The sequence below is a fragment of the Mytilus galloprovincialis genome, chromosome 3 (assembly GCF_965363235.1).
Source record: "Mytilus galloprovincialis chromosome 3, xbMytGall1.hap1.1, whole genome shotgun sequence".
NCBI lineage: Eukaryota > Metazoa > Mollusca > Bivalvia > Mytilida > Mytilidae > Mytilus > Mytilus galloprovincialis.
The window spans coordinates 20,499,455-20,516,658 of NC_134840.1; the positions used below are offsets into that span (position 1 = coordinate 20,499,455).

General features: G+C 31.8%; 1 protein-coding gene and 1 long non-coding RNA gene across 5 annotated transcripts in view; one reads left to right on the plus strand and one right to left on the minus strand.

The window, feature by feature from the left end:
* The window catches only part of LOC143067381 (FERM, ARHGEF and pleckstrin domain-containing protein 2-like), a 99,388-nt gene extending 93,249 nt beyond the window's left edge, over positions 1 to 6,139 (plus strand). For all 4 annotated transcript variants that reach the window (XM_076240605.1, XM_076240608.1, XM_076240607.1 and 1 more), the window contains one exon: positions 152 to 6,139. In XM_076240605.1, coding sequence (XP_076096720.1) covers positions 152 to 236 — 85 coding nt within the window. In that variant the 3' untranslated portion in view covers positions 237 to 6,139. The remainder of the gene's footprint in view (positions 1 to 151) is intronic.
* A 2,807-nt stretch (positions 6,140 to 8,946) lies between these two features.
* Positions 8,947 to 14,328, minus strand: LOC143067382 (uncharacterized). The gene is made up of 4 exons (XR_012975937.1): positions 14,188 to 14,328; positions 11,062 to 11,162; positions 10,645 to 10,704; positions 8,947 to 9,137 (listed from the first exon to the last, which is right to left on the minus strand). It is a non-coding gene; the product is annotated as an uncharacterized LOC143067382 (long non-coding RNA).
* Positions 14,329 to 17,204: the final 2,876 nt, after the last annotated feature.

A 17,204-nucleotide genomic window follows, 5' to 3' on the forward strand; every position in this document is an offset into this window, starting at 1 on the left:
AATTAAGATATTGAAAACAGCAAAGATTTAACCTCGTTGTCTAATGCCGAAACGCACCCCAAAAAGAACCTGATACTCTGTGCTTTGTCTAGAATTACAATAACCTTCATGCATTTGTAAGCTGTCATGAAACAATTATTTTCTTTTTTAGATGGATGGAAGTGATCAATAGTGCCACTAACAGTGCTAGAAGAATAAGACTATTTAGTAGACTTGACAGTCAGCATGCTTCATAGGGATTGCTCAATATGTAGGACAAGGTTGTATTATGTTGTTGAAGAACTGGTCAAATTTACATAATGGACAACCAGGCTACAGTTAGTGATCTTAAGACTTATATTGATGGCAGATGTGATGTATTTGGGATAGTTTAACAACTTTTAGTATTTTTTTATTTGAAGACATTTGGAAATATTGATATCAAGTGTGGTACTTAAGCGTTTTAAATAGTAACATTTGTTTTACTACTGTCAACCTTTTCAGCACTCTGTATAAGTGAGAGTTGGATGATAATGATGTCTAAAACATCAAATACTCTTTTAAGATAAGGCTTATGTTGTTTCAGCTGAAAATTATGTAGTGAAACCTCCTTTTTTAGCTCACCTGGCCCCAAGGGCCAAGTGAGCTTTTCCCATCACTTTGCGTCCGGCGTCCGTCGTCGTCGTCGTCGTCCGTCGTCTGTCGTCCGTCGTCGTTAACTTTTACAAAAATCTTCTCCTCTGAAACTACTAATCCAAATTGAACCAAACTTGGCCACAATCATCATTGGGGTATCTAGTTTAAAAAATGTGTGGCGTGACCCGGTCAACCAACCAAGATGGCCGCCACGGCTAAACATAGAACATAGGGGTAAAATGCAGTTTTTGGCTTATAACTCAAAAACCAAAGCATTTAGAGGAAATCTGACTGGGGTAAAAATGTTTATCAGGTCAAGATCTATCTGCCCTGAAATTTTCAGATGAATCGGTCAACCCGTTGTTGGGTTGCTGCCCCTGAATTGGTAATTTTGAGGAAATTTTGCTGTTTTTGGTTATCTTGAATATTATTATAGATAGAGATAAACTGTAAACAGCAATAATGTTCGGCAAAGTTAGATTTACAAATAAGTCAACATGATTGAAATGGTCAATTGACCCCTTTAGGAGTTATTGCCCTTTATAGTCAATTTTTAACCATTTTTCATAAATCTAAGTAATCTTTTACAAAAATCTTCTCCTCTGAAACTACAGGGCCAAATTAATCCAAACTTGGCCACAATCATCTTTGGGGTATCTAGTTTAAAAAATGTGTGGCGTGACCCAGTCAACCAACCAAGATGGCCGCCACGGCTAAAAATAGAACATAGGGGTAAAATGCAGTTTTTGGCTTATAAATCAAAAACCAAAGCATTTAGAGGAAATCTGACGTGGTGTAAAAATGTTCATCAGGTCAAGATCTATCTGCCCTGAAATTTTCAGATGAACCGGTCAACCTGTTGTTGGGTTGCTGCCCCTGAATTGGTAATTTTGAGGAAATTTTGCTGTTTTTGGTTATTATCTTGAATATTATTATAGATAGAGATAAACTGTAAACAGCAATAATGTTCATCAAAGTAAGATTTACAAATAAGTCAACATGACCGAAATGGTCAGTTGACCCCTTTAGGAGTTATTGCCCTTTATAGTCAATTTTTAACCATTTTTCGTAAATCTTAGTTATCGTTTACAAAAATCTTCTCCTCCGAAATTACTGGGCCAAATTAATTCAAACTTGGCCACAATCATCTTTGATGTACTTTGTTTGAAAAATGTGTCCGATGACCTGGCCATCCAACCAAGATGGCCACCACGGCTAAAAATAGAACAGGGGTAAAATGTAGTTTTTTGCTTATAACTCTGAAACCAAATCATTTAGAGGAAATCTGACAAGGAGTTAAATTGTTTATCAAGTCAATATATATCTGCCCTGAAATATTCAAATGAATTGGACAACCAGTTGTTGGGTTGCTGCCCTCCAATTGGTAATTTTTAAAGAAATTTTGCTGTTTTTGGTTATCATCTTGACTACTATTATAGATAGCGATAAACTGTTAACAGCGATAATGTTCATCAAAGTAAGATCTACAAATAAGTCAACATGACCTAAATGGTCAATTGACCCCTTAAGGAGTTATTGCCCTTTATAGTCAATTTTTAACAATTTTCATTAATTTGGTAAATTTATGTAAATTTTTACCAAATATTTTTCTCTGTTACTAATGGGCAAAGTTCATTATAGATATAATTGTAAGAAGCAAGAACGTTCAGTAAAGTAAGAACTTCAAACACATCACCATCACCAAAATACAATTTTGTCATGAATCCATTTGTGTCCTTTGCTTAATATGCACATAGACCAAGGTGAGCGACACAGGCTCTTTAGAGCCTCTAGTTTAAAAGCAACTCTGTTATTTGTTTAATTCCTATTATTGAAATAAGAAATTGAACTATCACAAATTCTAACAAACCATTCTTTTAAAATAATTTATAGTCATTTATAAACTGCCTTTCTATTCCCAACTTTTAAAATGTGAATAAAGCATATTTTTAATCTTCATATGCTTGCATTATAACATGACTTAAAACTTATTTTGGATGGCAAAGTAAAAAATATCTGTTTTACAAGTAATTTGTTCAGAAATAACTCTCCTTACATTGTCAGAATAGAAACTGTTGGAAGCACTGGAAATTGCTAAACCTTATACAGTATGTAACTTGAGTTTTACATTTACAAGTAGTACCTTTTATTTAGGCCTGACCACAGTATGAGATAGTCATTAACACATAAGCCAGTAATTCACATAGAAGTGCCTTAGATTGACTAGTATTATGAATCCATTTTTAATTGATTTTTGAAAATTTTATTCATCAAGCATTTATAGCTATTGCAGTTTTTGCAGCTTTGTTTTTTTTGCTATCTTCATTTTTCGAATTTTTATATTTTTCGTGAAGATCATTTGACAGCTGCTGCTATGAAAATTATTTCGTTCATCGAAACTCAGTGTTTTTCAGGGAGGAAATATTGAAGTTCCTAGTCATCAGTAAGAAAGTTTTGCTGAAATTTTGCTTTCATGCATAATATTGTAAACTCAAAAACTTATGGAGCACTGTTTACTGTTATAAAGAAGTTTGAGATTGTTTTAGTGTTGTGGTTGTGTTAAATCATTTAATATTTTAAAATGCAAAGAACACAATTTGCTTTAATGAATACTGAACCTCTAGAATATTGTTCACTACATTCTCCCAGAATTTTATCCAAACTTGACTGTAGGTTGTAAAAGGAAGATAACAACTTCAAGGTCATTAAATGTACTTGAAAAAAATATGTCAATGAGATGCATTTATTGTTATATACGAATATGAATATAATCATAGTTCTTCATACAATATTCCTGAACTTTTGATAATTGAAATTTCACTCATTCTTTACTACTAGCATAGAAAACAAACTGTTCACTAAAATGGAACATTGCTTTATGCCATCTATTTGGCTTTTAAATTATGATGTTTTTTTTATTATATCTATATATGTCTTTGCATAACTGTACATCATTTAGCATAGAAAGAATATATCTTAAACAAAACAGTACATTTAAATGTTTAAAAAGCAATCTTCATTTCTTTTCTGTACAAATTTATCCTCCTTGTCGTCTTTTCTGTAGTTATACATGTCACTGATTATGTCTCATTTTACATGGGGAATAGAAGGCAAGATATATGTATAAGTTTATTTCATTCTTTTATGAGTAGTAATCCAACGAGACATGGCAAAAGAGATATTTTAATAGATTTCAAAACATCAAATTAAAAATTCAGTTTATCTTTTTGAAAAATATAAAATTTGACAGATTTAACAGTTTATGGTTGATAACATTTGTTTTGATTGGTTAATGAACATTGTTCTTCAGATACACCTTTATTTCAGTTTTGTTTGATGTGCTACTGAAATTGAATTTTACAAACACAATATTATACTGGTAGACTAAGATGTTATTTATTCAATTTAAATATGGTTCAACTTCAGCAAATTTTGATAGTTGTAAAGGAAAAACCTCATTTAAAAATGTTATGAAAAGTTACAGATAAACTTGCCTTATTATAATATAATTGATGTATGTGGGTTTTTTAGTTTTTTGGTATTTTGTCAATGTATCTTGTGTTCATTTTTGAGACATACACATATTAAATACAAATAACATAAATCCATGAAATGCAATATTGGTTTCATACAAAAATATGAGATGACACTGAATCATTTATTATTAAAGTTCAAAAATCCTTGTTGTGATTGTATGTATGATTTTCTATTCAATTTCCAATTCTTAAACCAATTTTTGTGTGTAGTGGGAATGCTTATCTGTGTACTGGCAAGACTTGTTCTATTTAACATACAAATTCATCTGTTACTTTCTTTTTTGAAGACTTAATTATATGTGCTGAGTTTCTTTAAATATTTTGTTTCATTATGAATATTTTCTTCTTACATTTATAACAAAAACTTCAAGAATTTCTAAAATATTTTTAGAATTATTACCTTCCTAGTACAGTACTGCTGTAAAAGACAATAATTTTCCCAAAATATACAATTAATACACAGCTTGTGTAGCACACCATGTTTTATTCCATTCATTTTATGTACAGTGTAAAGAATATATCTTCATATACAGACATAGATTTTATATTGTTATAATTTACACAAGTATAATATTTATTAAGGAAATAATGTAAAACACAGCTTTATCCTATTGGAGAATTTTTTATTTTTTATTTAGAAATTGTATATTAGAAATATGGTTGCATGGCAACATCATATTTATTTGTCTTTTTTTCTCTCTTATGTTTTAGGGATTTAAAGCATTTTTGTTAATAAACAATTAAGGCTTGTTTTATAGTTTTAGGGCATTCATATTTATTTAAAAAAAACATGTCTTTTAAATATTAAACATCATTCTGAAATGTTTCGTCAAAAGGATTCTGTAGTTTAATACAAGAAATAAGTGTAAGTTTGTTGGATCTATGAAGAATTGCATGTTGTTTAGTGATTGAAGTTTTCATTGCTTTCATACCAACACTAAAAAAAGAGATGATTATAATAAACATTGTAAAAATACTACATCACTGACAGGAGTTATTGCCCCTGGTGAAGGGTCATTTTTATTTAGTGATTAATTTCACAGAGAAGTCATCAATCTTTACAAGATGTATTACAATTGATGCAATGTGTTTTTGCTGGTTAAGAAAGACGTCAATGACTAATTTACCTATATTAAATGATGTATTCATATAAATAAGTAATGCTCTGCATTTAAACATTAAAATATCAGTCTTTTTTGTACCACAATGTTGTTGGTTTTTTTAATTATTGTGAAAGTTTTTAAAATAATACATGATTTCTTATGCTATTCCTGAATTTTGTACTTCTAGAATAGAATTTAACATATCAATATTATTCAAGTCGGCAGATTAATAACAAGGAAATTTGTATTACCTCAGTGTATATATACGGTATACATTAAGGGCACTTTTTATATGACTTTTGTTCAGTTTATGCTCTTTTGTACCAAGTATCAAGATGTTTTATTTGAAGGAGTAATACTTAACAGTATTTTTTTTTTTTGACAATGACTGAAATTTTCATCAGGTAGGATTTTTTAAATCTGTAAAATATTTTGTAGAAAACAAAGATTTGTGCAAAAATTTGTTTAAACAAAAAAATTGTGGCATTTAGCTTTCATCAGATCTGTTTCTTAGCTGAGTTAGAATTCATTGGTTGGATAAACATTATTATATGAATCGATTTTGTACTAAGTAGTTTCAAGATTGCAATAAATGCTTGAATATATTTTGTCAACTCATTTAGACATAAACGTTTACATGGATATGTTTTGGTTGTATGTAAAGCATTCATAAGAAATTTGTTAGGATATCTTCTGGTTGTATGTAAAGTAACTTTTATCTGTAGTAACTCCCAATTTGTTCACTGTCACTAAAATCTCTTATAAATATAAAAATTATATGTCTGTATCTATAATAGGAGATTTATTTTGATTTGGTGCTTACTAATGTATATAGGAGTCATTACATTGTACATTTATCATGAGAATAAAACATCATCAGATCTGTGTAAGTGTTTCGTGTATGATAAAAGAAGGTGTTGGATTGTTCAGGAGAACAATACTGTACACTGTAGATCAATAGAATATAAATTAAAAAAATATATGCAACACATTAACAATGATATAAACCAATATGAAATTAGAATATCCTTCATCAGCATGAGCAGCCAAGTGTAAAATGGGGAATGCTTTGATCAATTCAACTTCAACTTTATATCTTTCTTTGGATTTGAATATTGAACAATAGTTAAACTCTTGGATTAGTATTTTTTTACATAAATAATAACACATAATGGATTTGATATCTAGATAAATATAAAAATAAGGAGATGTGGTATAATTGCCATGAAGTGGATGTCAGCCATTATAGGCATCTGTACAGCCTTCTACGGTACAATGAGAAAAACACACACCGTATTGTCGGTTATTAAAGCTAACGACTTAATTTAAACAAAGTAATTTATGAAAAAAAAAAAAAATATGACAGCCACTGACCTACAGGTTCCAGACTTTGGACATTCTCATGAAGAATGGTGGGGTTAAACATATTTTGACTGCTCAACCCTCCCCTAGCCTTGGACAGTAATATTACACCACAACATAAGAACACACTGTAACAAGAGTGCACATACTGAAATGTCTTGCCTCTTTTACTTATCATTGAACTCATGCTGAAAATCTGTAACATAAAGGTTTTAGAAGTATCACATAAACTTTAATAACATTTGACAAATGAACCATGAAAATGATTTCAAGGTCATATGAACTCTGCAAGACAGTCATATACATCTTACAATCATTCTATACACCAAATATAGTTGACTTATTGCTTATAACATCTGAGATACATACTGGACCACATAACTTTAACCTTTGAATACAGATCCATGAAATAAGGATGAGGTCAGGTGAACCCTACCTGCCAGACAGGTACACTTTGCAAGGAACCTATATACCGAATACAGTTATCTGATTACATAATTAGCAGGTATTTTACATTACAAAAAAAAATGTAATCAAGCAGCCACTGAACCATGATAATGAGGTCAAGGACATGTGACGGACAGAAACTTTGTAATATAAGGTACAAGTATCTGTATACAAAGTATGAAGCATCCAGGTCTTCTACCTTTTGAAATATAAACTGTTACCACAGAGATATGTCTTGCCTTTTTGTAATTTTAATAATGTACATGTTGAAATTAAAATAGTAATATTTTAACATCTTACATAAGTTATGCAAATATTCAAAGTCAATGAACCATGACTGAGGAACATGGCTAAACAATATTCATGTAAATGAGATGTGCCAATGTTAATACAAGTGCATACTGCATACCATTGGCTTATTATAAGTTGTTCCCTTTAAACAAACATAAACACAAACATTAACATTAACTGGTAAACTATGTAAAAGTTTCAGTCAATGAGCAATGAACATGGGAGGGCTATATAATCTCCATGGAAACAATGCTTGCAAATGCCAATAAATTTGCATACCACACATCATTGACTTAACATTAGCAATTTATCTTAAACTGATCTAATTACAAACAAATACATGTAAACTAAGCAAAGTTTACAAGTCAACAGACAATGACTGAGGGGCAGGGTCTCCATGGAAGTGAGATGTGCCAATGTGTATACAACTGCATATCAAATATGATTGACCTATCACTAGTGGTTCTCCATAAACTGACCTAATCACAAACTGATACATGTAAAACAAGCAAATGTTTCAAAGTCAATTGACAATGATTGAAGGGCAGCTGGAAGGGCCAAATTATCCATGGAAATGAGATGTGCCAATGTGTATACAACTGCATATCAAATACGATTGACCTATCACTAGTGGTTCTCCATAAACTGACCTAATCACAAACTGATACATGTAAAACAAGCAAATGTTTCAAAGTCAATTGACAATGATTGAGGGGCAGCCAGTAGGGCCAAATTATCTCCATGGAAGTGAGATGTGCCAATGTGTATACAACTGCATATCAAATATGATTGACCTACCACTAGTGGTTCTCCATAAACTGACCTAATCACAAACTGATACATGTAAAACAAGCGTATGTTTCAAATTTAATTGACAATGACTGAGGAGGCATGGCCAAATAATCTGCATGGAAATGAGATGTACCAATGCTTATACAACTGCATACTAAATATGAATGACCTATATAGCTACCACTTAACATGCATTCACTGGTATTTCTTAAAAAACACATCCTTCCAAAAATTCATTTCTTAATGTGTAAATTGTATCACAATAATTCAATTGATATTGACGTTGTAATTCATAGTTTGATGCAAAAAAATTGAAATTGTGAGGGTAGGCCAATTTATTTTACTGTCATGTCATTTTTGGCTTACAAAAAACTATTGGTTTCTATACTTGAAACTTGAAACACTCAACCTAAAAAAAAATATCTGTATTTTGAAATAATGTATTATTAAATTCATGTAGATAAAGAAGTAATTCAACACTTGACATATTGTCCATTGTTGTAGTCTCTGTACTGATTTCTTTATGTGTTGTTTTTTCTTGTGTTATTGTTTTTTTTGTCTCATTTAATTATACCCCACATCTCTTTCAGTTCATTCTGCAGTAACAGAGAGTGAGCTGTGAGTCATTTTGAAACATGATGATATACAAATAAAACCTTTTATACAGTTAACTCAAGCAAAGCCATGCTTCTTTTCAGGAATGAAAATGATTTCTATGAAATAATAATCCTGAGACTAATTCAGGCTTCACAAATAACTTTCAGGAATCAGTTTTGAAACAAATTAAAAATAGCAAAAAATGATAAAAAAATAATTTTAATATATAAATTCTATCACATTGTATTTATAAAATCTGACCCTGAGTGTCATTATAAGTGTATATTAACGAGTCTTTGGTCTGTATGCCTTCAGTTTCAAGAATGATGAGAAGCCAAATATAAAAGTCTGTATGGTCCACTTTATAGTTGCACTTGTACTTAGTTTTCTTTCCCTAAAAAAAATTAATATGATTATCATCACAAACTGCATTTAAAACCCTTCTATGACTATGTACAAAATGATGTAATAAGAAAGAGAAGTTGAAAGAAGTTTTCATTATATTTTCAATTAATGAAGATTTTAAAAATGTATAAAAGAACAAAATAAAGAGAGCTTTTTTACAGTGCCAGTTTTTTATAAAAAAATTAGGCAAAATTGAGGAATTTAATAATTTAAAAAAATGTAATCCAGCTTCATTATAAAGCTGTTCAGAGGAATCACATACAGTAGGCCATAAATTAACCAATATGTATATAAACGATCAGTATATTTCATATAGGGCAAGAATGCAAACCCTGATTCATAAAGTTATTTTGCTTAAGTCTTCAATATAAGGTTTCAGCACCTTTTGGTTACACAACAGTTTTGATTGTAAGTTGCTGTCATGTTTTTCTTTTTATATGAAGTGACAGATTGAGTTTGAGTTTCTTCAGGCTGAGATTTTTTGCAAAAGTTGCTCTTCAACATTGAAAATTGTTAGTAAATATGAGTTTTTCAATCTTTTTCTGTAATACCTGTATCAATGGATTAGATATTTTGTTATATCATAAGAAGTTACAAATTAAGTTCAGGTTTCAATTTTGTTGAGAAACTTTTGCAGACATAGCACTAAAACAAATGATATCATATTTTAGATACATACTCATCAAAGGTGTCACATGTTGAAGACATTTATTTAATACACTTTTCAAGGTTATCTTCCTTGACAGTATCTGATTTAGAATGCATTTGTTGAATGTTCAAATTAGTAATTAACAGTCTATTCTTTTGCATATATTGGGTCGTCAGTAGGATTTAATGATTCCACATGTCTTCAGTAATCCTCTTGATGTGGAGGAAATGTGACAGGATTTGTTCCCTTAGAACATGTGGTAGATACTTTAGACAGCCTTAAGCAGTTGAGCTAAGGTAGTACTTCTTTAGCTCAGTCAGTGAACAAGCTGCATTGTACCACAGAGGTCCCAGGTTCGAGTCCCGGTGGAGACAAACAATTTTGTAATGAAATTCATGCTCTCTGGGTACAATGTTATACATTGTAAATAAGGTAAGCAATTTTTATATGGGAACTAAATTATCTTGTTTAATATTGTAATCTTATTTGAAAATACCATGACCATATACTCATTCAATATTGAATGAACAACATCTAAGACAATTTAAACCTTGGAAAAAAATCTTATTTTGGAGCAAAGTTACATTCAGCAATTAAAATAGATGAAACCAAAGATAAAAAAGAAGTGATTTCTCTATCCCACTTTATATTTAATTATGCGATCATACATTCAAATGTTTTAAATACTCTTCAATTTATAAGCCGAATGAACAGATTGATACATGTAATATATATTTTCCTTTCAGTTAAAGGACTTGTAAGGGTTTTTTTCCAAAATTTCCATGAATGTACAGTTTTTACACTCTGAACAGATTTCTTGAGAACAAGTGACAAGAACAATTATTACCTTGCTAGATGTACAGTATATACTGATTCAGCTGCATGTATCAACACTGTTGCAACAAATCTGTGAAGAACAATTGTTTGCATACTATTAGGGAAAATCATCAGTATATGAATGTAGTCAACAACATTATATTATATTAATTTCAAGATGAAATGTATGTGCTTTTTATGTGTGGGTCTAATAACTTGCTACTCTTTAAATTCAACTAAATAATATTCAAGATACTACATTTTATGTTTCTTTCAACTGAAAAATGTATTGAAAAAATAAAATTCTTGGTGCAATGTATATGGAATTTTTATTTTGCATTGAATACAGTGGAACATTTAAATCTAATATATGGTTTATTAGATAAAAAAAACATCTTACAGATAAAAAAAAAATATAGTGAAATGATTTACAAAGAAGGTGACTTACAATCCAAAAATTCCATTTGGATATGTTTCTCCAAGGTATACTCCAAATCTTCCAACAGGCCCTAAGAAACTTGGAATTGATTTTGGGCTGAATGTAGATGCCTAAAATGAAAAGTTAAATATTTTGTCAGCCAATATCCCCAATAGTGTAAAAATAAAGTCTGGTAGAAAGCATTTTGTTATAATATTAATGCAGAAAACTACAGTACGCAAATAAGATATAAAATGTCCAGACATGTTAAATTTCAAACAAATAAAGAACTATACAAAACAATAAACTAAAATACAAAAAAACAAATATGAATACACAAATAAAAGACAACCACTCAATTACAGGATCCTGACTTAGGACAGGTACATACAGAATGCAGCAGTGTTAAACATGTTTGAAGTGGCTAACTCTCCATCTAACCTGGGGCAATAGTCATGATAGTGTAACAATACAACATAAGATCAAACTATAAAAATTATTTGAAACAAGCTTAACTTTGTGTCATTTTGTTGTTCAGGGTTTATAAATACTCTGTCACTTCAGGTCTTTGTTTTTGTTAGATTATTTTCTGCTTTTTATGGACTTGTACATAAATCAGGCTGTTAGTTTTCTCGTTTAAATTGTTTTACATTTCTCATTTGGGGCTTTTTAAAGCTGACTATGCAGTATGGGCTTTGCTCATTGTTGATGGCTGTACGGTGACCTATAGTTGTTAAGTTTTGTGTCTTTTGGTCTCTTGTGAAGAGTTGTCTCTTTGGCAATCATACCACATCTTCTTTTTATATTGATGAGTTAAGCTTTTTCAATGGATTTTTATACATGTTATAGTTTGTTCTTAGATTGTGTTGTTTTGATATAAATCAGGCTGTTAGTTTTTTCAATTGAATTGTTTTATATTTTTCATTTCAGGGCCTTTTATAGCTGACTATACGGTATGAGTTTTTCTTATTGTTGAAGGCCGTACAGTTGCCTATAATTGCTTACATCCTCTTTATTTGAACTTTCAAATTGGTGGATAGTTGATGCATTGGCAATCATACCGCATCTGCTTATTTTTATATTACCTTTAACAAATTATTTTCCAAAGAGTTCCTTACAAGTTGTAAAATCATTAACATTCAAAATAACCATAACATGTATAGTTAAAAAATTTACTGGATGCAGAAATAAAACTAGATTAGCAAGGTTTCTTTTCTAACTTAGTGCCAATACATAGTGGGAACTTTGAGGTGTTTAGCAACAGATTTAGATTCTGATTCAGTCATTGTAGGACATGTTCAGGGATCCAGCTTGGCTGTAGCAAAATGAAAATGCAACTTATAGGAGGAAACATTCATCAAAAAAGAAGTTGCTGAAATACTCAAAGAATGTCTGAAAAAAGGGGGAGGTAAAATATCTGAAAAACATGCACAAGTATTTTGAAATTGAAAACAAAACATTGATGGGTCTATATTTCAATTGAACTTATTATTTCTGAGTTAATTCTTGGAAGTGCAGTCTAAAAAATATATTCTGATAATTCATAATCAAGAAACAGAGTTGGAGGTTATCTATTTATTGACAATAAGAGTGAGAAAATATCACATAATAACTATATTAAGGTGAACCTCTTTATAGATTTAGATTACACTTCCAAACAGTAATGTAAAAAATTAAAATTTTTGTTAAAGAAATTGTAAAGGGAGATAATTTGTTAGGGCTTTATTGAGGTTACAACTTCCTTAGTAATTACATCAACTAATTATTAATCCAAATTATCATGATGCTTTTGTGGGTTATTTTCTATCTTGAATGTTAAACATGTTAAAGGGTATAAGATACAGTTACAGGGTAGGTAATGACTATGATAATGTAAAATGTTCTTTTTGCAACAGAAAAGATAAATTTTTCGACTGATTTTTATCATTCAAATTGATTTAACTTGAAAACAAGTCCATGGACCCCTCTTTTTCAAAATGACACCTATGAAGATTATTTGTACAATGTACCAATTTTCATGAAAAAGTTAACAATTCAATTTTTTTTAATTTGATAAATATACAGCAAAAAAAGGCATGTTTTTTCTAAATTCATGATAATTTGATAAATATGAATTATTTTTAAGAAAAAATGCAAAAATTTATAGGATACTTATATAGAACAGAAAATAAAATTCATCTAACAAAAAAGTCATGTATTTCTGTTGAAAGAAAAATTATGTCCACAAATCCAAATTTGGAGCAAATATCTGAAATTTTAACATCATTTTACTAGAAAATTGCACATGAAGGTATATTTTTTTTTTTCATATTTGATTTTATCAGGTAAAAAATAGCCTATATCAAAATTTTCATCCAAATTTCATCATGCAATCAAAACTGTATTGTATGCCCTTAAGATCTCTTATTGAATGAAGTCATTGAAGAAAAAATTAAATTGCTTTGCAAGAACATTATTTGCTATACCTGAAGAATAGGAAAATTTTCAACTTGTGGAATTTTATACATCATTGCCATTGGAAATTAATGATCACAGATTTTAGTCTGATATTACAAGCTTGGGCTGTGAAAACAGCTGTTGCACGTCAGAGTAATCTTGGACTTCAGAGACGGATTTAGGGGGGAAACCCAGGGGCCGGGCCCCCTCTTTTCTGGGGAAAATTAGGTTGATTATATAGGGAATCACTGAAGCAAGACCAGAGTAGGCCCCCTCTTAGGCAGTCAGAGGGCCCCCACTTATGAAAATTTCCGGATCCGCCACTGGACTTCACTGATTTGTTACACCTAAACTATTGATATCATACAATAACCTTCTTACTTTTCTTTTTGCTGTGTCAGACATTTTCTCTGGTAGTGTCAACATTTTACAAGATTAATAAAGAACATCTGTGGTTTTTAAATGGCAGACAAAAAATTAAATGAAAGCAAAGCAAGTCTTAGACAGGTTCATGCACAACTTTTTTGAGGGGTGTGATATGTAGTGACACATATGATTTTTATTTTTTTCACCTTTAAAATTAGAATATTTTTTGTACTCCAGGATCAGGATTTTTAGTCAGTGCATGGCCATGGGTGTGCACATTTTTATTTTTTCACCTTTGAAAATGCATAATGGTTGTTCCCTAAAGTATATGTAAATATTTCAATATTTAATTACCGATAAAAGGTATAGGCCAAATCCAATCGTGCAAACCCAAACAGGCTTTGGGAATCTGAAGTAGTTGTTGTCACTCATTTTCTGTTTTTGGATTGTCTGACATTTTATTATCACGTGACCATTGCAATCAGTTATTCACTAATAACTACAAAGATCGAAAAATAATACACAGCTACGTACAACAATGTACATATAAATTACAGATAAACGCATAAATCCAAAAATAATAGTATAAAATTTATATATTGAGTATGTGTCATTTACAATTTACAAATCAATTACAATAAATGACAGATTCTACAACTAACAGAAAAAGTGCTAGATCAAATCATATGCAAACATTTTTAAATACCTTGATAAACACAGTCTTAACATCACTAAACTATGGATTTAGATCTGGCTATTCATGCGAAACACAACTGCTAGTCACCTAACACGACTTCAATCATGAAAGCATTTGACGCCGGGCTACAAACTGATACTGCAAATCCTGGATTTTTCCAAAGCTTTTGAGACTGTGACGCATAACAAGCTATAGAATATGGAATTCGAGGACCACTTAACAACTGGCTAAATATGTTTCTTACACAGAGGAAGATGAAAGTAGTAGTAGAGGGAGCAGGGGCGTAGCTAGGTATTCATTCAACTGTAGGCACAAATCGGCAGGGGGTCTAAGGCCCCCAGCAGGTCCAGGGCAGAGCCCTGGTAGGGGGTTCAGGGGGGGGGGGGTCGAAGCCCCCCGACGGAAATCGGATTTCAGTGTTTTGGCTGCAAAATTTTATGCACAAAAATATTAAATTTTCTGGTTATTTAATCATGATAATTATAATATACATGATGAAAAGTTCGAAGAATTATGAATAATTTACCATTACATCTGAATGGTGAATTAAATAACGCAGTACAATTGGAAAATCAAATATTAAAAAAAAATTATTTACAATATGTACTGCCCAGCATAGATCTGCGTATCCCTTTAATTAAGCAGTACACCCTGTTTGGTATTTTCAAATCTATTCCGTTATGATCGATATATACGTTTAACTTAATTGCTAGTACATATTGACGATCATTCATTTAAAAAACTAGAGGCTCTCAAGAGCCTGTATCGCTCACCTGATTCTACTTGGGTTTTTGAAATCATATGAAAAAATATAAAATTTGGCTAAAAGTGACAACACAACCTCATTGATAAGGAAAGGAACATGTTTAATTTCATTCAAAAGTCCCCCACTGGCGGCCATCTTGGATGGCGGATCGGCTACAAAGTAACAACACTTGGTCAGCACCTCATAAGGAACATTCATGCCATGTTTGGTTTTATTACATTCAGTGGTTCTCTAAAAGAAGTCATTTGTATGCATTTCCCATAGGGTCCTATGTTAAACTAAGTCCCCTGCTGGCGGCCATCTTGGATGATGGATCTGCTACAAAGTAACAACACTTGGTCAGCACCTCATAAGGAACATTCATGCAATGTTTAGTTTTATTCCATTCAGTGGTTCTCTAAAAGAAGTCATTTGTATGCATTTCCAATAGGGTCCTATGTTAAACTAAGTCCCTGCTGGCGGCCATCTTGGATAATGGATCGGCTACAAAGTAACAACAAATGGTCAGCACCACATTAGGAACATTCATGCCATGTTTGATTTCATTCCATTCAGTGGTTCTCTAAAAGAAGTCATTTGTATGCATTTCCCACAGGGTCCTATGTTAAACTAAGTCCCCCGCTGGCGGCCATCTTGGATGATGGATTGGCTACAAAGTAACAACACTTGGTCAGCACCACATTAGGAACATTCATGCCATGTTTGATTTCATTCCATTCAGTGGTTCTCTAAAAGAAGTCATTTGTATGCATTTCCCATAGGGTCTTATGTTAAACTAAGTCCCCCGCTGGCGGCCATCTTGGATGATGGATACAAAGTAACAACACTTGGTCAGCACCCCATAAGGAACATTCATGCTATGTTTGGTTTCATTCCATTCAGTGGTTCTCTAAAAGAAGTCATTTGTATGCATTTCCCATAGGGTCCTATGTTAAACTAAGTCCCCTGCTGGCGGCCATCTTGGATAATGGATTGGCTACAAAGTAACAACACTTGGTCAGCACCACATTAGGAACATTCATGCCATGTTTGATTTCATTCCATTCAGTGGTTCTCTAAAAGAAGTCATTTGTATGCATTTCCCATAGGGTCCTATGTTAAACTAAGTCCCCTGCTGGCGGCCATCTTGGATGATGGATCGGCTACAAAGTAACAACACTTGGTCAGCACCTCATAAGGAACATTCATGCCATGTTTGGTTCCATTCCATTCAGTGGTTCTCTAGAAGAAGTTCAAAATGTAAATTGTTAACGACGACGACGACGGACGACGACGACGGACGACGGACGCCAAGTGGTGAGAAAAGCTCACTTGGCCCTTCGGGCCAGGTGAGCTAAAAAGTAGGCACGTAAACACTAATATTACTATATAATAACACTATCCTTTCGGCTAGAAAGACATCAACCATCAATCTTTTGATTCTTAAACCTTCACCCTAGCCACATAAACACAAACACACATAGTCGATGCCTAATGCAAAAGTTCTGTTCTGTTCATACTAACGTAACAAAATTCAAGAAATCCGTATTTTTTTATATCCCGCATTTCTGTAAAATCCCTACCTGCTTAGGAATTTGAATAATTGTGGTCATTACACGTAGATCTGAGAGTACTCAAAAATACTGGAAGCTAGTTGATAGATTGATTTTGAGTGTAAAATATTTATGCAAGTTTAGAACAAACAAAAAATTGATTATTTACAATAAACACAACAGGGAGCTTAGTCCTGTAATAGGTGTTGTACAGGACGAAGGTCTGGAGATTTGAAAATGCAATGCATTGGAAAATGAGGGATTATTGGATAGGAGCAGAAACTTTGCATTTCAGTAGACCAACTACGAACTCCTCAAAGAGTGGCATTCTCTCTACAACTAGGCATAAAATCAAATGTCCCCATTCTGACCAGAC